Genomic DNA, 25,483 nt, shown 5'->3' with positions numbered 1-25,483 from the left:
CAGAGAATCTGATTTTATCAGTGAGGTGTGCCCTGGTGTTTCAAAACTCCTTCAGTATTTTTAACATGCAGCAGGATTTGAAAATCATGAATACATAATTAGTAAGTGCCGAACATTTTGGCAATAAATAATAAACCTCAATTTGCATAAAGCTTTGCATCAATTTCTGATCTAGTCTTTTATTGCACAGAAATACTTGTGTAACATCATGAAGATACTGGAAAAGGATTGTTCACTGCAATACTGTTTAGAACAGATGAAAATAACAACCGAAGAATTCACCTATGGGGAGAAAGTTTAAATACAGCATAATGCATTCACACTCCGCAATGCTTTGCACCTGCCTGACAGATTCCTGCCCATATGTGTTTCCTGTACATTACCCCTCCTCATGGAACCCATAGCCTGGGAAGAATGCTTGCCTCTCTGACTTATCAGGAACTTTCTGGACGCTGGTTTGGGATTTTCACAGAAAAACAGAAGCTTTGAGAGTTCAACAGGTGCATGACCCCCTCCTCCCACTAAGGGCCAGGCCTGGGCGTCAGAGTGAGCCATGTAACCCTTACCCTGGTAGGGCAGGGCAGAGGGGTACTGTTGGACCAAGCCAAGGAAGTTCTGCAGCCAGGCATTCAGGAAACCAGAGTCATTGGCACAGGTGGGCAGAAGACGCCAGAGGGGCCCTGTATTAGTCAGGGTTCTTTTAGAGGGACAGAACTAATATATATATATATATATATATATATATATATATATATATATATATGTATATCTCATAAGTTAATACTTAATAAACTCCCCTTTTATAAAATTTATATATAATAATTATTAACTTAATAAACTCATCTATACGTATGTACATAATTTTTATATAAAGGAGAGTTTGTAAGCATTAACTTTTACCATCACAAGGTCCCACAATAGGCTATCTGCCAAGCTGAGGAGCAAAGAGAGCCAGTCCGAGTCCCAAAAGTGAAGAACCTGGAGTCTGATGTTCGAGGGCAGGAAGCATCCAGCACAGGAGAAAGGTGCAGGCTGGGAGCCTAGGCCTGTCTCTCCTTTTCACATTTTTCTGCCTGCTTTATATTTGCTGGCGGTTGATTAGATGATGCCCACCAGATTAAGGGGAGATCTGCCTTCCCCAGCCCACTGACTCAAATGTCAATCTCTTTTGGCAACACCCCCACAGACACACCCAGGATCAATACTTTGTGTTCTTCAATCCAATCAAGTTGACGGTATTAACCATCACAGGCTCCCCCACTCTGAGGGCAGAGCAGGAGGCATTTGCCTGCTCTCTGTGGGCCTGTGAGATCTGCTGGGACCAAAGGCCAGAGGCTGGCAAGTGGGAGGTGTCCTCACTGGGGCAGGACACAGGTGCTGGATTACATCACAAAGCATAACCTCCCTGTAGGGCGTGGAATCAGAAGGGCAAGGGAGACTGGAGACCAGGGCCCCCCAGAGCCCCTTGACTGGGCCACAGGCATGAACTAAGCGTGCTGGAGACCCACGAGAACCACGGTTTGGATTAGCACTCAACTCCACAGGGAGTCGCAGGGAGCTGCAGGCAGAGTACGCTGAAAGCCCACTGAGGGCTGAGGCCACAAGACCTCTGGGGCAGCCAGAGTTTACATGGTCACACCATACAGGACTGAGAAGCAGATAACAAGAGTGACACACAGAGGGGTAGGCATAGACACTTCGGGGCCTACGGGGAGGGGAGTTCTCAGGATAAGGAGAGGAGGCTGGTAGAGAGACTCCTTAACTAGCATTCCTAGGTGGGTTTCCTTGGAGAAAGAGAGGGCTCACCCCAAAGAGTGACCCTAATGGTCCTGTCTTGAATCCAGCTGGGCTTATGCTAAGAGGAGGCAACGTGTGGCACGAAGGTTCTTGCACCCATAGCGGTGGCCACGACCACGGCATCCTGCCAGCAGCTCCAGCCCTGGAAGGACAAGGAGACTCGACTGGGTCTCTTGCCCGAAGGAGCATGCCCAGATGCCGGTGGCTCTCCCTCCTTCTCCTCACCATTCCCCTGACCCTAGTGGTCGGGAAAAACCCACACAAGGATGAGAAGGGGGTGCTGAGGAAATTACAACCCACCAAAGCCTCAGATGCCAACGTGAGGCAGTGTCTGTGGTTTGCCATGCAAGAATACAACAGAGAAAGCGAGGACAAGTACGTCTTCCTGGTGGTCAGGACACTGCAAGCCCAGCTCCAGGTAAAGGTGCTCTCTCTATATAGGTGGACATTTGCATATGGTGGCATAGTTAAAGAGTGGGCATAGGAGGAAAATACCAGTAGGCAAAAATCCTCAATCTGTGAGTGCTGGAGAGCATAGATGCTTGCATAGCGTCAACAAGGCAGCGAACACAGAGTGCTTTCTGCAAATGCTTGGACTGTTGCTCTAAGTCCTTTGCATAGACTAACTCATTTAAACCCCAAACTGCAGATCAGACGTTCATTTATTTGCTAAGGTTGGGAGACAAAGGGAGCGCTAGCCATGAGGAAAGGTCTGATAAGGAAAGGTGAGCCTGGGTGAACCTGAACCCAACCAGCAGACACTCCTTCATCTCCTGCTGTAATCCTTTAATGCCAGATGAAAACAGATTTAAATAGACATCATAAGTAACCTTGATTGCATTTAATCACGAATGAATTCAGCAAATACCGATGTCCTGCTATAAACCTGCTGTTGTTTCACTCACTAAAGACTCAGCAGAGAACAAGGCAGGCAAACTCATGACTTCATGGCTCCTTATGGACTGTGTCTGAGCTGATGGGAGGGTTTTGGGTGGGGAAACCCCAGAGGATGGGAGGTTTCACAGGAATCTGAGGGACTGGGGCCAAATATGGCTGAGGGGGCTGTCTGCTGGTCAGGCCTGTGTGAACCTGGGCATCTCAGGCCCTGGAGAGCTGATAGTTCTTCTCCTCCTACTCCTCACTGAGCATGCAGCATGCCCTGGGCTTGGGGACAGGAAATGGAATGAGAAGGTCTTGCCTTCAAGGAGGTGACAAACTGGTGAGGAACCTTTACCCAAGTGTCCAGCTCCAGGAGGCTGCAGAGTCCTGGCTGATCTTGGTGTGTACAGGACTCCAGGCAGTGGGCATCTCGGCCTTCTTCTAAGGATCTGTCTGGAGTGGGGGAGAAGGAAAGCGGAAAGGACACGAGTGAAAGTGATTTTTTTTTTTTGCTAAAACTTTAAAAGAAAATACAACTTTTTAAAATAAATTTGCACAATTGCTAACTGACAGGTCACAAATCGTCTGGAATACCTTATTGATGTAGAAATTGCCCGCAGCGATTGCAGAAAGCCTTTAAGCAGTAATGATATCTGTGCCATTCAAGAAAACTCCAAACTGAAAAAGGTAAGTGATGAACCACCTGTCTATGATGGCCTAGGCAGTTCTGAGCCCCAGAGGAGAAAGCTCAGGTGTCCAGACCTTCTTCTGGAGGACTGGGTAGCTCCCAATGTTTAGCTGCAGATAGCCAACCCTGTGGCCTTTAGAGCAGAAGCTGCAGGGCCACGGAACGTGATGGAGGCCTCTGAGGTTTTTTCTCATCCCTCATCCTGGGGAAAGGATGTTGTCAAGGGCACTCTTATCTCAAGGGCCCCATTGATGTCCGACCTTTTGATGCCAGACACTGGACAACACATAATCACCAAAAATCTGTCCTCTTGGGTCCAGACCAGCCACCCACTATTGCTGGACCCACCATCACTCATCCCTGTACAGGCACAAAAGGAAGTTCAGTCATTCACTCTTTCACTCACAGAAACTTACTGAGCACCAGGTGCTACGTGCTTTGCACTGGGTCTATTCTGGGTGCTGGAGATTAAGCAATGGCTAAGCCAGTTGGTGGCCCCAGCCTCCTGAGTTTACAGTTGATTATTGCTGGGGTCAGCCCGGGTTTCCAGGATGGTGGGGCAAACCCTAGATTCCCAACAAACAAATGACTTGGCCCAGGGCCTTTTGGCCTCAGGCCTGTATTTTTCATTTCGGAGTTACAAAGAACCCAGGCAGCTATACACCAGGACTCGGTCCCAGACAGGTGAAGGCCCCGAGCATTCTACGGGCTGGCCCAACAGCTGCGCCACTGCCCCTGACTTTACATCGGTGGTTTTCCAATGTGAACAGGCGTCGCAATCACCTGGAGGTGTTGACAAACCCCGATGACTGGGTTCCACCTGCAGAGTTTCCAATTCAGTGGGTCAGGAAATGAGGTCTAAGAATTTGCATTCTCAATGTGTTCTCCAGCAGTGGTGGTGCTGCTGCTGGCCGTGGGATGATTTGGAGAACCACTGCTCTAGGCGTTGCCATGGCACAGGAAATTGCAAATACTTTTATGTGTGCTACAGCTGGCCTAGAGTTAGAGCCTGAACAGCACCATTTTATAAAAGACAAAGCAGTTTTTAAAATAAGTTGTAACGGCTGCCCCATTCTCCTCACAATAACTGCTGGCCTTGGCTTCTATAAATAAAACCGCTAGTTTGCTCTGCAAAGTAACTACTATGTAAAGCTGCTTAGCTTTTGCTTATCAGTAACTGCTTTCTGTAACCCTAATGTGACAAGCAAGCCGTCCTAACCCATGCCATCTTGGCTCCTGTGACTTGTAATAAGTAACTAAGATCTGTGATTTCCACCCTACCCAGATAATGTATAAACTAATGTTTATCTTGACTTCTGTAAACCACATAAGTAACAATCGGAATGACAAAAGTCCCCTGGCCCTTGGAATGTCCGGAGTCCCCCTCACCCTCGTCTCCACCCAGGAGGTGATTTACAGAATCCACTAGCCCTCGGAATGTCTGAAGACTTCCATCCCCATCCCCGCTCCTCACCCCCACTCCCAAGGTGGTTTTTCGGGTATAAAAAGTCTTGGCACCCTCCTTTCGACGCCACAGGTTGGAGAGACGCGAGTCCTCCGTGGCCGCCGGCAATAAAGACCCTGCAATTTGGCATACTTTTGTCTTGGTGTTAACTTTCTATGCTCGGTCCAGTATAACATATTGAACCACACTGCCATTGTGTTTGAGGAAAACTGCCTCTGTAGGCTTGAATAAAACGAACCCTATCATTTTCAGCTCACAGTAGATGACTCATCAGGACAAACATTTCAGCAGTGAGCTTTTCCAAATGCCATCTGATCTTTTATGTTTGTTTTATCTTTTACTGGTATTAGGAGTATGGTTGTTTTAAATTTATATTTTCTCCCGGGCTTTTAGGGATTGTAGGAAAGATTTGCTTTTGCCAGTTTGTAGAAAATATTAAAATGCATTAAAGAAAATTGGTCTCAAGGAGCCCATTTGTGTCTAAGACTTCCAAGATACCTCTCAGTTTTTAAGACATACATGTTTAAGCAGACATTTGCCAATAACAACTTTCTCTTTTTCCAAGCCTTTGAAATAATGCTGAAGAATAACAATACTGGACAATCTTTCTTGTTCCCAGCTTTACTGGAACTGTCTTCAGTATTTGTATACTCTTATTAAATATTACATCAAGTACTGATTTTAGATGGTCTTCCAATTCTCTCTGTATCGAGAGTCTTTAAGATTGTTTTCTTCTACCAAATATTCTTTGAGTATCTACCAAGTACATTGAATAATTTTTCCTCTTGGACCTAGTGGTATAATTAGTTAAAATAATAGATTCTCTAATAATGAGGTGCGTTTACACATCTAGAATATGATGCACTCATCTTTGTGTGCATGTGTGGCAGTTTTATAACTTCATTTGATGGTAGTGGTCAGCTCTCATCTACATCGACTGTCCGTAGGTTTTTGAAAGAGGAGACAGGTACGCAGGTAACCAACATACCATGCTTGTTTGGTGAAACTTCTTCATCGGTACATTTTCTGGACATCCGTACGGTGTGAGACGTTCTTTTCTTTTGGACTGGTTAGCTATGTGGATGTACAGATCTGTTTTCCCAGTTCTTACATGGCAAATTACTGGACCTTTTTAAGTGCCCGAGGGGCACATTTGTTCAAGATGGCCACTCCCTGGATGCAATTGTGAATGTTTACAGGTGCTTCCTGGTCCCCACCTTGTTGATGGCAGAATGGCCCTTCTTCTCACCACCCCTCTTTGCGGGAGCCAGTCCGCTGGGCTCAGCCTGCAGAATAAGAATGTGAAGGAATCAGTCTGCACGTGTGTAGAATAGAGTAGGGTTCAATATGCCACTTTTTAACTTAGAAATTTTGCATTTATTTATTTATTTTGTTGAGATAGGGTCTTGCTTGTTGCCCTCGGCGGAGTGCAGTGATGCCATTATAGCTTACTGCAACCTCAAACTCTTGGGCTCAAGCAATCTTTCCACCTCCTTCTCTTAAGTAGCTGGGAATATAGGCATGTACCATGTTGCCTGGCTAATTTTTTTTTATCTTTAGTAGAGACAAGGTCTCACTGTGTTGGTCAGGCTGATCTCAAACTCCTGGCATCAAGTGATCCTCGTGTTTTGGCCTCCCAAAGTGTTGGAATTACAGGCCTGAGCCACTGCTCTCGACAGCAATTTTGCTTTTGTATGTATTAACTACTCTCAAGCTCTTCTGATGTTAAGAATCTCTTGGAGAATGGGGTAAACATACACACATCTACGCACACACACACATGCATGCATGTACATACTCGTATACACACATACAAGTTCCATGCACTCATCCCAAATCTACTGAATCAGACTTTCCCCCTTCAAACACCCACATACGTTATATGACTGAAAAAGTCTAGAAAGTACTACATTAGGGACAGTAGTGGTTTAATAAGCAATCGACTTCCATTTGCTAGGTTTTGTTCAGGATTTTTGCTATTTACTAGGTAAGTTTGGGTAATAATTTCTCAGTTACATCTGAGTTTCAGGATTTTGCTGGTCTGGTACAATGAGATTGAGGGTTTTTCATTATCTTCTGTGTTCTGCATCAGTCTAAAGTCTGCAGATGCTTTTGGGTCCCCATAGTTGATGTGATTTGCCTATAAAATAATCTTGATTTGGTACTTGGTATTATTTATTGAATATTTTCAATGCTCAGCAGGAACTCAACTTTCTTCTTTCTGACTCTGTGTGCCTCTTAACTCCTGGAAGTCCCCAGTGATTTCAGTCTATTTGAGATGGCCTTTTACTTTGTCCAGGACCACTATCTCTTTCTACCCATCCAACTACCCATCCATCCATTCATCTGTCCCTCACACATAGGGTATTTTATTTGTTGTTTCAATATTTTGATGTTTTGAAAGAAAAGCAGCATTCTTTGGAAGAAAAGATATGTTAGGCTATAGAATTTCCTAAATTGCTCTTGACTTGTTATTAAAACAAAAGGGATTTTAAAAAGATTTTTATTTTGGGTTCAGGGGTACACATGCAGGTTTTGTTTTATAAGTAAATTCGTGTCACGGGTGTTTGGTGTACAGACTGTTTCATCACCCAGGTAGTAAGCAGAGTACTCGATATGCTACTTTTTCTGATCCTGTCCTTCCCCAGCCCTCCATTCTCCAGGAGCCCCCAGGGTCTGTTGTTCCTCTCTTCCTATGTGTTCTTACTGTTCAGCTCCCACTGATAAGTGAGAACATGTGGTATTTGGTTTTCTGTTCCTGCATTAGTTTGCTTCGGATAATGACCTGAAGCTGCATGTTACTCCAAAGGACATGACTTCATTCTTTTTTATGGCAGTGTATTATTCCATGGTATATATGTACCACATTATTTTAATCCAGTCCACCATTGACAGGCCTTAGGCTGACTTGCTGTCTTTGTTACTGTGAATACTGCTGCAGTGAACATACATGTGCATGTGTCTTCATGGTAGAACAATTTATATTCCTTAAGATATGTAGCCAATAACGGGATACCTGGGTTGAATGGTAATTCTGTTTTTAATTCTTTGAGGAATCACCACACTGCTTCTCACAATGGCTGCACTCAGCAGCGTATAAGCATTCCCTTTTGTCCACAACCTTGCCGACATTGAAATGGATTATTTAGGCCGGCACAGTGGCTCACACCTGTAATCCCAGCACCTTGGGAGGCCAAGGCAGGTGGATCATGAGGTCCGGAGTTCAAGATCAGCCTGACCAATGTGATGAAACCCCATCTCTGCTAAAAATACAAAAGTGAGCCTGGCATAGGTGGTGGGTGCTTGAAATCCCAGCTACTCAGGAGGCTGAGGCAGGAGAATCACTTGAACCCAGGAGATGGAGGTTGCAGTGAGCCGAGATCATGCCACTGCACTGCAGCCTGGGCAACAGAGTAAGATTCCGTCTCAAAACCAAAATAAAATAAACTGGATTATTTAATCATTAAAACAACACGCTTAAGTTACCAATTCAAATTGTTTTATTTACATCGTAGAAAGTATTAAAGAGAACTTAATGTAACGTCAGGTTCACATCTGAACTGCTGCCATAGTGTTATGATAATTAACGTTTCCTGTCTACCTGTGGTTAATGAGAACAGCGATCCCTCTGGGCAACTGCTGATGGCTGTGAAGTCTGCAGCCTCCAGCTCTGCATATTAATGGGAGCATCCCTGAAGGACAGCGACCCATCTCTAAGCATACTCCTAAACTGGCACCTGGCAACAGGACAATTTTTCTTTTTCTTTCAGCAGGCTACTGATTTTTGTTGTTGTCGTCTTTTTCAGAAATTAAGCTGCAACTTTTTGGTAGGAGCACTTCCCTGGAATGGCGAATTCACTGTGATGGAGAAAAAGTGTGAAGATGCCTAATGGTGTTTCGGGGCGTCCCTCCGATCTCTGCGACTACTTTATCCATGAAAATAAAGCAATGGCAAGTGGAGGCTGTTCCCAGCATGCTTTCTCCATGCATGCCTCTCGGTTTTTAGTTTCACAGTATTGGGGACAGAAGATGGGCATGTTCATCTCCTCTTTCCTGGCACCAAGTGTGGCCACGCACCTTTGGTTAGCTTGATGGTTTACCCGTCACCAAGTACAAAGGATAGGGTGAGGTCGGATTCCATTCCCTACAGCAAATCAGAGGAGGAATCCCTTTTGCTTAGGTAACAATCCCTTACAGAGGTCTGCACCCAGTGGGTGCTAACTCTGCAGGTTCTTTTTGGATGCTTCCTTGGGCCTGAGGCTCTTCCTAAGAGTCCTGAGTGGACAGGTCATTTGGGCTGGGGGACCCCTGTGGCAGAAGTAGTAGCCCTCCCCTGTGGGATCTCTATAAATTGGGGGATTTGTGTATCTTCCTATGTGTATTAGTCTGTTCTCACACTGCTGACAGACATACCTGATACTGGATAATTTATAAAGAGAAGAGGTTTAAATGACTCACAGTTCCACATGGTTGAGGAGACCTCATAATCATGGCAGAAGGTGAATGAGGAGCAAAGTCATGTCTTACATGGCAGCAGGCAGAGAGCTCGTGCAGGGAACTCCCATTTATAAAACCCTCAGCTATCATGAGACCTATTCACTACCACAAGAACAGTAGGGGGTAAACCACCGCCTTGATTCAATTATCTCCAGCTAGCCCTGCCCTTGACATGTGAGGATTCTTACGATTCAAGGTGAGATTTGGGTGGGGACATATGCATTGTTTGCATGTGTCTGTTCATGGGTGTGTGTGTGTGAGTGTGTGTGTGTGTGTGTGTGTGTGTGTGTGTGTCTGTGGAGAGAGAGAGGGAAGAGGGAGACAGGGAAGGGGGACTTGAAGAAGAAAGTAGCCAAACAGGAACAAAAGCAGAAGATAAAATTCTCTTAAAGAAACTAATTATTAAACAGATGTGTCTAATAGAGAAGGATTTAATGGGTGGAGTTTCTGTTTTGCAAAATGAAAACCTCTGGAGGTTGCATGCATGAGAATGTGAATAGACAATGCTACTGAACTGCAAATGAAAAATGGTGAAGATGGTACATTTCGTATTTTACAACAGTTAAAAATTTTAAAAATGGATGTATCTATTTTAAATGCAGTGTTAGTATGATTCAGGAAGCTAACTGTATCTCCAATGTCCATCAGCAGAAGCCAGGTTGTACCTCCCATGGCTTGCTGGGTAGGTGGTAGGGATTTCAATATTTCTGCTCTGAACAGGATGAGGCCATGAAACTCCAAGGCCTCAAACTTCTTTTCCCTTTGGCTCCTCTGGCTTAGCCAATGTGTGTTCCAGGAGTTGGAGACTCTGGCCCTGCCTTCAGGCAGCAGAGACAATGGGACTTGCCTTGGAAAGCTCTGCTGTTCCTAGCTATCTCGTCTGGTCTCCCTCCGTGCGCCTCCCCCATCATGCCCACTCCGCTTCCTCTGCTGAGGCCCTACCCTGCTTCCTTGTTTCTCTTCTCAAATCCCCAACTAACAAAGGAAAGAGGATTGGGATGTGAAGCATCTTTTATGACTTGAAAAACACTTTGAAGACAAAACAAGATAGAGTGCCCGGCCCCTTCATCTCTGGCCTGAGCCACTATGTTCCTTGAAAGATAAATCATCTAGTCCTTGGCTTCTGCTGCACCTGAGATGACGCCTGCTGGGATTACTGATGATGCTTCTGTCATCTATAACCTAGTGGACTCTCACATCCAAACCTTCACATGATTCCGCTTTACTGTAACTTCTGAACACGTGTGATATGATTTTGCGTGTACCGAACCTCCACACTTCATATATAAACTGTTGGCTCAAGCCCTATTTCAGAGCAGTGTGATGGAACTTCTCTAGAGGGCTGCTCCTGGCTGTAGAGCTCCATCTATGTTCTTCAGTAAGATTCCTGAATAAAACTAACTTTAATTCTTGAAAAGCTTGATGTCCTCCTTTAGTTGACACTAGAAAACAGTTGGGTATCACTACTGTGCCTTTTCTCATGATGGAGAATTTACCAGTCTAGGAGCTGGCTCCTACAAAAAAAGAACAAATAGCTTTCTAAAAAAGAAAAATGATTAATTACCTTTTTTTCTTTAAAGGAGAAATCATGGAAGAAGAAAAACCAGTTTCCCATGGCAGCTGTCTAACAGGCTATGTTGGGCAGATACTGATTGATGCATTGAAAAAAGCACCAGGGTAAATGTATAATTAAGAACTTTTAATAATAAGTAGTAGTAGAATGGAAATATCAGGTAGCATGCACAAATGCATGAGAGGGAAATCCAAAGGAATGAAAATTTACCCAAGCTAAAACCAGGAAATAAAATATAGTCACGGAAACAATCAATGTGGGTGGGTTTTATAGCCTAATAGACTAGAGAGTCTTAGACTTTATTAGCACGTAAAACTCACAGGATGCTTATAAAAGCCACATCCACCACAAACTAATCCTGATATGTTGAAAATCTGCTCAGGATGAAGATATACCGAACAGCTGCTAATTAAAGAATGTAGGGGAGAAAATATTAACATCAGGCATCATGGAATTTAGGCAAAGAGCGTTAGGTGGGGTCAAGAATTATGTCTCAACAAAACATACTCAAGACACCAAGAAAATACAAATAAAATGGCCCTAAATGACACATAAGCCAATGTCATATTATAGAAATGACAAAATCACACATAAAGCTGAAGAATGAGAAATCTTTCAGAAGTACAAAAAAAAAAAAAAAAAAAAATTGAGGCTCTGAATGACGTGGATAAAGTCATGAAGCCATTATTTTCCTAGGTACTTGGAAATGGAGATGTGCCTCCCACCCAGGAGACTGGAAGAAATCAACAAGGGTGGAAGAACGGGAAAGCCACCTCGGACATCTGAGGACTCCGCCCCGCCTCTCCCAGGTGAGGGCCGGCCAGCAGGAGCCATGAGGCAGCAGAGACCTGCTGTCCTCAAGGGGAGGCAGTTCCCCCCCGGGCCAAGGAGCATGCGCGCTCACAGCTGACCGGGGTTCGACCTTCTCATGTCATTGCTCGCCTTGGTGAGAGCGCGGGACACAGAGAGGAGTTGTTTCTGGAGAGCGCGGGAAGAGGAGCACCGGAGACCATGAGGATAAATACTTCTTTTGAAAGATTCTGCTGAAGAGATGAGGGGGAAAAAAAGAGAAACTTTTAATCTGAGGAATGTGAATCCCGTTTAATTATCAAGCACAGAGGGGTGCTGAAATATGGCAGCGGCCACCGCAGCCGTGTCTCCCTCCCGCCTCGAACTAAATAATGACCTCCTACGTGGACTCTGGACGAATGGATGCCAGGTCGCTGCAGGGTGCCAAGTGCCGGACGCCCTTATCCATACCCTGTAGAGTTCAGCAGTGTCAACCAATCACCACCCAGAGTTGTTTCTGTGAACCAATGAGAACTCCTGTCAAACACCTTTGTATCCGCCCACTTCTTGTCCTTTCTTGCCTTAAAAAGACTGCTTGCAGCGAAGCCGAACAGGAGCCCTCCTCCCCAAGGCAATTTGGAAATGTGTCTTGGGCTGCTGTTGTTGACCTTGGCCCAAATAAACTCTATATTAATTTTGTCAGTTTCTTTCTTTAGGTGGACAGAGAGGACCAGAGAAATTTTGGAGAATTTGGAAAGTAAGAGGCTAAAGTAATTTATTTACAGACATAAATTTTTTACCTTGAAATGTAAAAATGAAATTCTTTACTGTATTATCTAATGCATATATATAAAATACATGATAAAAAATAATGTGTTTATAATGCTGTTGTTATAATACAACAACAGACATACAGAACGCACGCCATGACAAGCTTTAGAATGCCTTCAAGGAGGGAAAACTGAACTTTTATTGATGGAACAAAAGATCCGGCGAAATGGAGAGACAGATTATATTCCTAACAGGAAGATTTAACATTAAATATGTCACAAGTACTAGTTTCTCTGAAGCTGGGAAGGCTGGGAGTTGGGAGTTTGGGGTGCTCACCACGGCTGGTCATGGGAGGGCAAATGGAACGTGTAATCGGGAGGTATTGGGAGCTGGAGGACTTTCCTGTGCTCAGATCACACACAGCTACTTTGACAATTACCCTGTGACCACCTTTTTTTGATTGGGGTTCCTTCAATTTTGAATTTGAAGGTTTTTTTGTGATTGTTGTGGGCAATCTCCATGTCTAAGATGGCCATGACTCTCTTCAGAGAAATAGCTCTGGTAGATCCCACAGGCAAGTATTCTTCACTGAGCCTTCTAAATGGACAAAGATACAGGGAACAGCTACTAATTTTAAAAAATAGGAGAGGAAAAAAAAACACCCACCAGCCAAGGTCTGCTCTGGGTGAGGGGCTTCCCATTGCCTCAAGGAAAGCACTTAGCCCAGGGTGTCCTTGCTGGAACCCCTGGGATGAGGCTGGGGTTTCCAAAGCAACCTCTCTGGCCAGTAAGGCAAACACAACCCCCGTCTTGGGGCCAGGCACTCTAGGGACAGGCACAGAAGAAGGAAACCAGCTGGAACTCCTGTCCAGATTTCGGTCACCCCAAAGACAGGGTTCTTCCTTTCCTAATGGTGCTAAACACATTCCTACCGGTGCATGGGTGTTTGGAAAAGAAGCATGGAGTGCCTACTGACATTTAAAAATAAAGACCAACAGAACCCGCTTCGCCTCATTCTCATAAATGTTACCTTGAAAACCCAACCCACTTTTGAAGAATTGGACAGAGTGGGGTTGAGCGTGGGGCCACACATGGTCTAATTTGCCCTGATTCTGACTCATTCCCTGAGGAACGCCCTTACTAGGTGGATCCAACAGAAAATGAGATGTCCTCCCTTAGACTTGCCACACAGATGTGGGCCATGGGTCAGCAGCATCAGTGGCACTGGGAGCCTGCGAGCAATGCTGAATCTCCTGGACGCACTGACTCAAAATCTGCATTTTAATGAGAGCCCAGGTGGTTTGTGTACACATTAAAACTTGAGAAACATTGCCTTAGACTCTTAAAAATTTCTGCTGAATATAAGGGTAAACCACCTAAGTCTATACATTAACATGCAGGACAATTGTCATGTTCAGAATATTTAATATGTTAAATTATTTAAATCTCCTAGATTTTTTTTTCCACAAAAATCCTGTAAACTTCTTTCCATTTTGTTCCTAAACAGCTTCCAGTGGTTTTTAGTTGTTGCTGTGAGTTGAAATTTTCCCCAGTTGCTGGTAGTTTGTATTGGAGAATGATATGAATCTGACTACATTATAACATTTTGTGACTTATCTTACTTCCTGGAATAATTTAAGTGAAATACTCATTGATTCCTTTAATGGTAAATCAAGGGGCTTAGGGATTACTGGGAAACAAGATGGACACACCAGGAAACACAGCATGCCTATGTGAGGATGCCAACACAGACATGGTGAGGGTGGGTGCTGTGGGGGTCCCAGACCCCTCCTTTAGGTGTGGGCTTAGCTGTAGATGTGTGGAGAGTGACTGAGGTCCATGGCTTCACTTTCCTTTGGGACCTACCAGTTTTATAGAAAACTGTGGTTTGAAGAAGCCCCATTCCCCATTCTTGAAAGTTTATGAGGATTCCATGATTCTAGGATTTTAGAACTTTCTATACCCCATATTCTGACTTTCTTTTCTTTTCTTTTTTTTTTTTGAGACGGAGTTTCGCTCTTGTTACCCAGGCTGGAGTGCAATGGCGCGATCTCGGCTCACCACAACCTCTGCCTCCTGGGTTCAGGCAATTCTCCTGCCTCAGCTTCCTGAGTAGCTCGGATTACAGGCGCGCACCATCATGCCCAGCTAATGTTTTGTATTTTTAGTAGAGACGGGGTTTCACCATGTTGACCAGGATGGTCTCGATCTCTTGACCTCGTGATCCACCCGCCTCGGCCTCCCAAAGTGCTGGGATTACAGGCATGAGCCATCGCACCCGGCCCCATATTCTGACTTTCAAAACACCTCCTCCTTCTTTTATCTCTGCTATATTCTTCAGAAATCCCTGATGTTCCACACTAAAAAGCATCATGGTATCACACAGATTTTTTTTTTTTTCTGTAAGACAACACATAATAGCATAGCAAAAAGTTAAAATACAAAAGATAATTTACAAACCCTTCATGCTAAAGTTCTGACTACGTGCCATATACAGGCAGGGAAATGGTCCCTTCATAACTCCAGAGTCTCACTTCGGGCTTTTCCTTCGTTTCTCTTTTAGTGCAATCAACACAGGGTCCCAAGAGTTCTTAGCCACGCCAGCTCCGAGAAGAACCTGTTTCACTGAAGATTTAGGGGAGCTGTCTCCGTGGCAATGAGAAGTTCTCCTCCTGCCAGCCCCAGTGTGACCTGAATGGGTTTCACGTGCCCTGGCACTTGGAGCTTTCATCTCTGGTCTAAACCTTGAGCACCGTAAACATTAGGTTGGCAGCTCTCGGAGGTTTCCTAAGTGCATGCGCATGCCTTGTTCACAGGGGTCCCAGTAGTTTTACTTACCTTGTTCAGGGAGTTTATTGTTTCCTTTGAATACATTTCACTGCCACCTGTAATAAACTCCCAATTGATCTTTCTACTTTTGTATCTTTAGGTGTATAAAAAATTTCATTTTCAATAGATATTTTATATTTGTGCTACATCCTTCTGAACTCCAGAATCATATGTATGTGTGTGTATATGTGTGTATATATATTGAGCATATATATATAAATATATATATAATTATAATTACAGATAAGTTTTATATATATATAAATTTATATATATATATTGAGCATACATGTATAAATATATATAATTATAATTACAGATAAGTTATATATATATAAATTTATATATATACATATATATATAAATTTATATATATACATATATATATAAATTTTTATATATATATAAATTTATATATATATAAAACTTATCTGTAATTAACTGGATATTCACTTCCATTCTGGTGCTGGGCTGCATGGTTCTCACTGACAGACAGCTCTGGGTCCTGGGAGTCTGCCATTGTTGGGCTCCTTTAACAGGCTCCCTAGCCCTTCCACTGTTGGCAACATTTGTCTAATTTTGGGGAAAGGGAGCGGCAGGAGACGTGAAGGCCGCTGGAACCAGTGTTGGGGTATTTCTTCCTGGCTGCTGGAACCCAGTTAACAGCAGCTGCATTCTTCCCCCAGGGGCCAGCGCTCTTGCTGGGCAGCCCCTCCCACCCCTACAGCAACCCCCCTCAGTGTGGCAGGCAGAAAAACGCTTCCAGAGACGTGCACACCAGAGCCCTGACATCTGTGGATATGTGACGCAACCCGGCAAGGGGAAGTTCAGGCTGCGGAGGGAGGGAAGGGTGCTAATAGGTTGACCTGAAAATAGGAAGATTATCTGGATTATCCAGATGGGCCCAAATTCCTTAAAAGACGGGAGAATGGTAGGGGAGTTGGAGCTGAAGTGATTCAATGGGAGCGGAACTCAACTCACTGCAGGCTTGAAAGATAGAAGAAGGCCGTGGGGCAAGGACTGTGGGGAGCCTCTAGAAGCAGGGGGGAGGCAGGGAAATGGGAGAGTCCGGAAGGAATGCAGCCCCGCTGACACACTGCTGGGAGCCCAGTGCGCTGCCCCCTGCCCCGCCCCGCCAACCCCGCCACCCCAACTGTGACCTTCAGAGCTGTAGGATCCTAAACTCCTGCTGCCAAGCTGCCAAGGGGGTGGCATTTGTTCAGCAGCCGTGGGAAACTAGCGCACTGGGCTTGGCCACCACTGCGGCCTTCACCCGCGGGGTCTAGAGATGGCGCACGTGCCCCTTTCCCTAACTGTGGGTCCTTTACCCTCCCTTGTTGGTTTTCCTTGGCAAATATTCCTCTGTTACCTCTCCTCAGTACCCTGTGGAATTTGTCTCCAATTTCCTGGCAGGACTCGGGATGAGATGGGCAGCTAAGGGTGGAAGTGTCAAAAAAAAAAAAAAAAAAAACGACCTTGTCCCCCTCCAGCACCCTCCAGCTCAGTCGGTGCCCACTGTGTAAACCACTGCCAGGTAATTCCCTTCTGTCCTCATCACCAAACGGCCGTAAACTAGATTTGAAGCATAATTCACGCTATGCCATTACTTGGTGCGTTTTTCTCACTCCCAAAATTAGCTGTTTTTTAAAAAAAATAGATCAAAGAGAAGTAACAAAGATACACTGCCGAGTTTACAAGCTTCGGCTGGACGTGCTGGGGCTAGGTCCGCTCAGCGTCATCCACCTCCCACAGGGTGGAAGGAAGCCCATCTTTAGGCTCACCTAAGCATCTGTTCTTTCCCATGAGGTGACTGGTGCGGGGCCTCCAGAAGGAGAGAGTCAAACTCAGTGTCTAGACAGTTCGCTCTGCAGACCTGGCAGCCTTCCTGGTGGTGGCGATGGCTGGCAGTGTCTTTGTGGAGATCATCCAACACCCTGCCTAGAGCTGTTAGATGCTCTCCACATGAAGCCTTCTTTCCTCCTCTGCTCCTATGCCCTGACTCCAGTTACACAGGAAGCATCCCTGTGCTGGGGTCAGTACCCCCTTTTCAGAAACTCCTCTCTCTCTGTCTCTCTCTGTCTCTCTCTCTCTCTCTCTCTCACACACACACACACACACACACACACACACACACACACACACCATTGTCCCACCAGAGCCAGGGCTGCATCCCAGTGACTGGCACCTCCCTCCTCCTTGATTGCACCCTGGCAGGCTCAGCCCTAGCTGTGGGAGGACCAGCGTCTAAGGAAGCCGCGTGGAACAGAGGACAGAGGGAATGACCAGGGCAGTGGGGCATGATCAAAGGAGCCATGTGGTCTGGGTAACTGCCTGTAGCTGTGGGCCAGGCTTGGGTAGGGGGAGGCAGAGAGGCTGAGGAGTGCAGGGAGACCCTCTCCTCTCAGTATTCTACCCATCTCTTCAGGCTGGCAGTGCCTGGCTACCTGGTGGTCAGTCCTAGCTAATAACTTCCTTTCTTAGCCATGTTTTAGCACAAGGAAAATGAGTTTCAATGTCTTGACTGGGCCATGGGAGCCAGGCTGGCCAGTGGGAAGTGAGGTCAGAGCAGAGGCTGGCTCTGCAGTAATCTCATGGACCCTGCATCTGAGTTCCAGGTTGCTGACCTGGAAAAGAGCAGGGGTGCAGCCACAGGCCAGCTCGGAAGGCAGCTCCTGTTCCAGCTCTGCCATGTTCTGGCTCTAAGGCCTTCGCCCTGCAGCTGAGCCCTCAGCGGCTCACCGACAGCTTGGGAGGAAAGCCCGCCTCCCACCTCAGACAGGGCTGCTGCCTGGGAGTGGGCAGCGGGCATCCTGGGAATGGGCAGCGTGGGCAGGCGGAGCCGCTTCAGTGCCCTTGAATGGGAGGGCAGTGGTCTTTCTCCATTTGGGTCATGGAAGTATTTGGACACTTTTGTGAGTCACTGATGGGGTCAAGCCAGGGGCCTGGCACAGATGGAAGAGCGGCCCGGTGCCCATCCTCGCCTCTGCTGCCTCCTCCCACCGGCTGGCTGCAGACTTCCTTTTACCGGAGGAGAAATGTTACTTCTCAGGTTCCTTTTGTTCCTGAGCCGACACAGAGTTTGATTGTTGCAACTTCAAAGTGGGCCAGGGACAAAGAGAGACTCCAACTCTCTTGTCCAAAGAACAGAAAGTTCTCAGTTTGGGGGAGAGGGCGGGCTTGAGTTCAGGAGCCTCTGGTTTTACGTAAACACAAGGAGCATCTGCGGCTCCCAGGCTTCCCTGGATGTGAAGCGGGGTGTGAGTCTGGGTGTCTGTCTGAGGAAGACAGTTATGGGAGGGTGAAAATGCTGTTCCTTTTCCTCCCCAGCGCCCCCATCCCCTGTCCCAGCGATCTGACACCAGAGACACTGCAGGGACGAGCCCCCGGGGCTTTCACACAACAGGCTCGCCCCTGCGGGGGTGTGTGTGCAGGCCATCGGCATGCCTGCTCTGTGGCAGCGTCAGATTTAACTTGCTAAATGTTATGGCAAACTTCAACTGTAAGACAAGACCCAGGGCCGGGCTACAGGTCCGAGAACTGCTCAAAGTCCCTCACGCTTCCCTCTGATGAAGGGAGATGTGATAAAGAAATTTCTACAGGGTCTTTCCTAATTCGGCAATCCCTGAAGCAAGACGTGAGGACCCTCCCAGAAGGAGGATCACTGAATCAGACCATCCTATCTATCCCACAGAGACGGCTGAGTGCCAGGGAGGTTAGACAACTTTCCCAAACATGAGCTGCAGCCCAGGGGTGCTGACCGCAGCCCAGTGCCCATGCTCACAGGGAGCCGGGCTGCGCTGGGCACTGTCCCCGACTGGGGTTGGACTTGCAGCTTAACGTCTGCCTCAGGAAGTGGCCAGTAAATGATGGGTCTGTGAAAGAAGGGGTGGGGAACTGTTTTCTTTCCCAGGCTCGTTTGCTTTGCAAGGGAACTCATCCAAATGTAACAGAGCTCTCGAGGTGTGGACTTGGCAGCCTCTTGGGAGACCTGCCTCTTAGGAGACCTTTAATCCTATAGATGGAGAAGGGCTTCAGGTGGTTTCTGGAGAAATCTGGGGGAGGTCAGAGGGAGGGGACGGAGGTCTGGAGACCGGCAGAGAAATCAATCGGTCTATCCTGGCCCTCCAGCCCGAGGTGGCTCTAGATCAGGCGTCCCCAAACTTTTTACACAGTGGGCCAGTTCACTGTCCCTCAGACCGTTGGAGGGCCACCACATACTGTGCTCCTCTCACTGACCACCAGTGAAAGAGGTGCCCCTTCCTGAAGTGCGGCGGGGGGCCGGATAAACGGCCTCAGGGGGCCGCGTGCGGCCCGCGGGCCGCAGTTTGGGGATGCCTGCTCCAGATGCTCTGCAGAGAAGGTGCTCTCCACAGCAATCCCGCGAGAAGCTGGAGGCTTTGCCTTGATCTGTTTTTCTACAGCGCGTATAAAAGTGAGAGAGAAGCCAACTGTTCACGTGCAGAAATCGAGACTCCGCTGATGTATGCAACCTGGGGAGGGAGGGAGGGAGCCAAGGCCCTCGCTCACACCATGAGCCCGCCACGCTTCCGACGTGCTCCAGTTTCAGTGGGATTCGCTTCCCCATGTTCAACCTGTGATGCAGGTTGTGAAGCTTCCCCCACACCCACCACCCACTGTGTGTTTTGTTTCTTCTCCCAAGCTTTGCCTAGTAGGTCAGAATGGATGTGTGCTGGCAACGCTGCTGAGGATGGTGGCTGTCATCTGTTAACAGTCCTGCTGTTCCTGGTTCCAACAGAAGCCTGCTGTCTCCAGCCCAGGACAGAAGAAGGGCAGGACCGCCTTCTTCTGTCCTCAGAGCCAGCAGTGCAGCAGCCCCACATCTCAGCCTCCTGCTCTTCCCTTCCTTCTGTCCCATTTTCTAGGACCCTGTGACCTCCCTCTTTCCCCTACAAGAACTTTGGTGCTTGTATTGGACCCACCCAGATAGTTCCAGGTAATCTGCCCATTTCAAGATCCTTGAAAGTAACATTTCTAAATACAAAAGAGTTTAAATAATAGAACGAAGCAAAATGGAGAACTTCTAATTACTAGAAGAGGAAAAGAAAATCGATTCTCCGAGCACCAGTAAAGGAAAAAAAAATGATAGAAATCATAATTACAAGAAAATAAAATAAATGAGTTGTGAATGGATTAAAATAAAATATTAGTGATCACAGAAATGCGAGTGGATGAAATTTCCCTCCAGAAAGACAGGTGGTACGTACAGGAGCTATACACAGCCTAACAATTATGCCGTTGCTAATAATAGCAAATGATGAAAATAACACATATGCTCAGAATAGGGACTAGGCGAAATCAGTTATGGAACATTATTCAGCATTACAGGTAAAAAAGGTACTCTATGATTGGGGTTGGAGGGTGGCAACAGCAGATTAATAGGCAAATAAGACTATTTCTGGCATTCCTATGTGCCAATAGAATGTGAACTGGGGTAGTGGGCTGGAGACCGGCTGGCAACAAGAGGTAGGGTGTGGGCCACCTGATAAAGGTGCAACTCGCAGGTCCTTGACACCCCATTTGGCCAAAATGCAGCCCTTCATATTTTCTGTCCAAATCTGCTTCTCCTCCATTCCCTGTTCTGGCGCATCTCACCACTACTTGCTGCTGAAGCCACTTATGGCCTCAGGGTCTCGCCTTTGACGCCTCCTTCTCCAGGCTGTGTTAACTCAGTCAGCTCCATAGCTCCAGGTATGGTTCATTCTCCCTTCTGCCTGTTAATGCGTCTATGGGTTTAAGCATCTGTTTTCTTGGTTTTCAATATTTCAGGGCAAATGTTGGGCAAAGCACAGTCTTGAGAAGAGAAACAAATGAGGATTTTGACAACAGGAGGTGGCACATAGGCGTAGAGGAGGTGGGGGTGACGGCAGGGCTGTGCTGACATCTTCATCCTACGGAGAGAAGTGCCAGGGACTCCTGGGAGGTGGTGAACTGGGAGAGTGTGATGATAGTTTTCAAGCTTATAAAAGTAACTAGTGGAATATCTATCTGTCTATTGATCAATTAATCAAAACAGTGAGAGGCAGAGGAAAGAGTGCGTGAACTAACCTCTCATCTTCTCTAGCCAGGACTCAACATCCTTTAGGAGCCCTGGGAAGTGGAATTGGGAGGTAAGGAGTTGGGTGGACACTTGGTTTTTCTTTAGGCCTCTCTGCATCTGACTTTTACTATGGGGATTTGACCTTCTTAAAAATAATTTATTTTGGAACAGAGCGAGCATTATAGGAACAATTCACTTAGAAAGTGAAATTCCTGCATAATATCATGTCTGAGGCACAAGCTGCAAATGGCTGGAAATACCCAGATGTCCTTTCGTGGATCTTAAGAAATCACTGCATTCTTAACAAACCCAGATACTTCTCTGTTTAGCGTTTCACAGTTCCCTTATAACACTTCATATATGTCTGATCTCTTTCCTTTCAGTGTACACACACATTCTGGTGGTTGTTTTAAATCTCACTTCACAAATACTAAACATTTTATTTAAAATTTACTATTGGGCTGAGTGTGGTGGCTCATGCCTGTAATCCCAGCACATTGGGACGCTGAGGCTGGAGGATATAGCGCGAGCCCAGGTGTTTGAGACCAGCCTGGGCAACATAGCGAGACCCCATTGCTATAAAAATAAATAAATAAGTCTATTATTGATATATATTTGGGCTGCTTCTCTCATTTTCTTTTTCTTTTTTACTCTTAGAAACTATGTTGTAGTGAGTAATTTTTCAGCCAACTTTGTGCACGTAAGCAAATATTTCTGTGGGATAAAAATCCTAGATCCAGAACATTGTGTTGACGAATATGTAATCTTTAAATGTTTAACAGATTGCTAAATTGCAACCAGCAAGGACTATTGAATGCCCACTCTGCCAACATGGCAGGAAGGCCACATATCTATCCAGCATTGTTATTGTGTTTAACTTTTTTCCAATGCGTAAGAGAACAGTGACATTTCCTTGTTGGGTTAAATTTTTATTGTGGAAAGCATAACCATATTCGCACATGTGTAGCAGAGACATTTATATTTATTTTCTTGTGATTTGTGTTCATGACTTTCCTCCACATTTTCTATTGTCTTTTTTTTTTTTTTTTTTTTTTTTTTGATACAGAGTTTCGCTCTTGTTACCCAGGCTGGAGTGCAATGGCATGATCTCGGCTCACCGCAACCTCCGCCTCCCAGGTTCAGGCAATTCTCCTGCCTCAGCCTCCCGAGTAGCTGGGATTACAGGCATGTGCCACCATGCCCAGCTCATTTTTTGTATTTTTAGTAGAAACGGGGTTTCCCCACGTTGACCACGTTGGTCTCAATCCCTTGATCTCGTGATCCACCCGCCTCGGCCTCCCAAAGTGCTGGGATTACAGGCTTGAGCCACCGTGCCTGGCTGGATTTTTGTCTTTTTAAACAATTTTCTCATAAGAGCTCTTTGATATGAAAATTAAAATTCCCTGTGTCACATTTGTCACATTCTTACCACTTGTCTCAGCCCATACCCACTAGCATGGCTATAATATAAAAGGCAGGTATATCAAATGTTGGCGAGGGTGTAGACAAATTGGAGCCCTCATACCCTGCTGATGGGAATGCAAAATGATGCAACTACTTTGGAAAACCATCTGGCAGTTTCTCAAAAATAACATACTGTTATTATATGACCCAATAATTCTACTTTTAGGTATATACTCAAGAGACAGAAAAACATATGTCCACATGAAAGTCTGAACATGAATGATCATAACAGTATTTATTAAAAACAACCCAGAAGCCAGAGCAATAGCCAAAATAACCCTACTTCTCATTAATTGAGTGGATAAATAAAATATGGTCTATCTGGACAGCAGGTTATTATCTGTAATAAAATTATACAATAACATAATGAAATAACAAGTAGCGATATAGGCTACAGCCTGGAGGAAACTTGGAAACATGCTCAGTGAGAGGAACCAGACAGAATAACACACTGCGATTCAATTTACATGCAATGCGCAGAAGAGGGACATCTGTGGAGAACACACATTAGTGGCTGCCTAGCCCTGAAAGGGGTTGGGGAAATTGACATAGAAAGGCTAAAACATTTGAGGTTTCTTTTTAAGGTAACAAAAATGTTGTAAAGTTGATTGTGGTTTGGCTCTGAAATTCTGTGAATATACTAAAGTCATTGACTTGTATGCTTAAACAGGTGAGTCCTACAGTGTGTGAATCACCTGTGGATAAATCCGTTATAAAACCCCTTCCTCGGCCGGGCGCGATGGCTCAAGCTTGTAATCCCAGCACTTTGGGAGGCCAAGGCGGGTGGATCACGAGGTCAAGACATCGAGACCATCCTGGTCAACATGGTGAAACCCCATCTCTACTAAAAATACAAAAAAATTAGCTGGGCATGGTGGCACGTGCCTGTAATCCTGTAATCCCAGCTACTCAGGAGGCTGAGGCAGGAGAATTGCCTGAATCCAGGAGGCGGAGGTTGCGGTGAGCCGAGATCGCGCCATTGCCCTCCAGCCTGGATAACAAGAGCGAAACTCGGTCTCAAAAAAAAAAAACAAAAAACAAAAAATAAAAAACCCCTTCCTCATTATCAGGGAGCCCATTCCTGCTGTGGATGATGGTGGTCCCAGCTGCTCCTGGCCTGCACCTCCTAGGACTTTCCTATCTGGGCCCTTCCTAAAATCCTGGTTATCGTGATTCATGAGCAAAGTAAAATGCTTTCTATGAGGCAGTAGTTCCTGGAGCACCCAGCGCCTGTGGTCCTGATGACCCCACCTTAGAGCGTGTTTGGTGATGTGAACATTGACAGGAAGGAGGAGCTATGCCAAGAGGCGAGAAGGGCTGCCTCCTGTCCCTACGCCTTGGGGCCCACGCAAAGGCCCTGGAACCTCTAAGGGGCCCCACCCCCAGCCCTGAAGGAGCCCAGGAGAGTTCTGGTTCCCCTGCAGGCTTGTGGGTCCACACCAATCACAGCACTCAACAAACACCACCTCCCTCCTTTTCCTTTAACCAGGCCCCTTCCCCTGTGGAACGTGGGGTGGAGGACGCAGGTGTCTCTCGGCTCTCAGAGTGAAACCTCCGTGGACACTTGTGTTCTGCTTTGGGCACAAGACATCAGGTAATAGGTGGATCGGCGGGGCAGTTGGAGTCAGGTGTCACCACGGGCCAACTGTTTTCAGGCAATTGATGTGTGGCCAAGAAGGGAAATGAATTTCTTGTGGGTAGATTGTCTGCTTGAATTCTTGGTTCACTTTGAGCCAAGACAATTGAGGAAACTGTCTTTTTCTTCTGTCTTTTAAAGTGCTGTTTCCATAAAAGAGAATTTAGCCCTTTATCAAATAGGCTCTAAATGACTTATTCGGTGTTCCCTTTCCTTTTGGGTCTTTGTGGTGTGTGTGTGTCAGGGTATGTGTGTTTATGCGCGTGTGCACCCTATACAAAATGTGTAGCCAGATTTATTATTCTTTTCCGTTGACCTCTGTGTGTTGTACCTGCTTAGAAAGGGCTCCCCAGTTGAGCATCCAATTCAGTTTCAAACACTTGAACATTTAACCCAGGGATTCTCAGGCCTGACTTTCTGTTTGGAACTGGATCTCAGGTCTGATGTGCTTTGGGCTGGTCTGTATTTTATCTTGCAAAGAGAAATATTAATTTCCAGACTTTTGAGTTCTTGGGAGCTTCCCTACTGTCACCGAGGCAGGCCCTAAATGCAGGGTAGGATGGAGTTCTGCTCCTCCATGGAACCTGGCTTGAAGATAGGTGGCAGGTCCTGAGATCACAAACAGGGGAGAGAACTGTGTCCCAAGTAAGCAGAATCAGGAATGCTCACCTGGGACATGTGACAAGATGGGGGACGACAGGGCTGATAGGTGGGAGGCATCTGTGCTGGCTCTTCTGGGCTACACCGCTCACTCCACAGAGGTAGCTGAGGCTGGCATGGCCATTGACATCTGACACCTTCTACCTGGCGTGTCTGGTGGCAGCTCTTGTCAGCTGGTGGCCCCTTAGCTCCTGGCCAGGTGCCTTCCTGAAGACCTGTTAGTCCCAAAGTCCTTGAGCCTGGCTCTTCGGTGGCTCCTTCTGCTTCTTGGACCGTGGCATTGCATAATGGGGCTCTGAAAGACATGGCCATCATGGCCATCGAGGTGCTGTCACGTGTACCTAGCACAGTCCAGAGTACAGAAGTTTAGAAAGTCA

The 25,483-nt window shown here is 46.2% G+C and overlaps 1 protein-coding gene across 1 annotated transcript; it reads left to right on the top strand.

Moving 5' to 3' along the window:
* Positions 1 to 1,457: 1,457 nt before the first annotated feature.
* Positions 1,458 to 8,814, top strand: CST8 (cystatin 8). The gene is made up of 4 exons (XM_003942927.4): positions 1,458 to 1,683; positions 1,845 to 2,215; positions 3,250 to 3,363; positions 8,636 to 8,814. Exons 2-4 carry the CDS (start codon positions 1,853 to 1,855, stop codon positions 8,717 to 8,719), a joined length of 561 nt encoding a protein of 186 aa, XP_003942976.1. The 5' UTR covers positions 1,458 to 1,683; positions 1,845 to 1,852; the 3' UTR covers positions 8,720 to 8,814.
* The last annotated feature ends 16,669 nt before the right edge of the window (positions 8,815 to 25,483 follow it).

The sequence above is a fragment of the Saimiri boliviensis genome, chromosome 9 (assembly GCF_048565385.1).
Source record: "Saimiri boliviensis isolate mSaiBol1 chromosome 9, mSaiBol1.pri, whole genome shotgun sequence".
NCBI classification, from domain to species: domain Eukaryota; kingdom Metazoa; phylum Chordata; class Mammalia; order Primates; family Cebidae; genus Saimiri; species Saimiri boliviensis.
The sequence above is the reverse complement of the archived record's forward strand: the minus strand, read 5'-3'. Positions and strand labels throughout refer to the sequence as shown.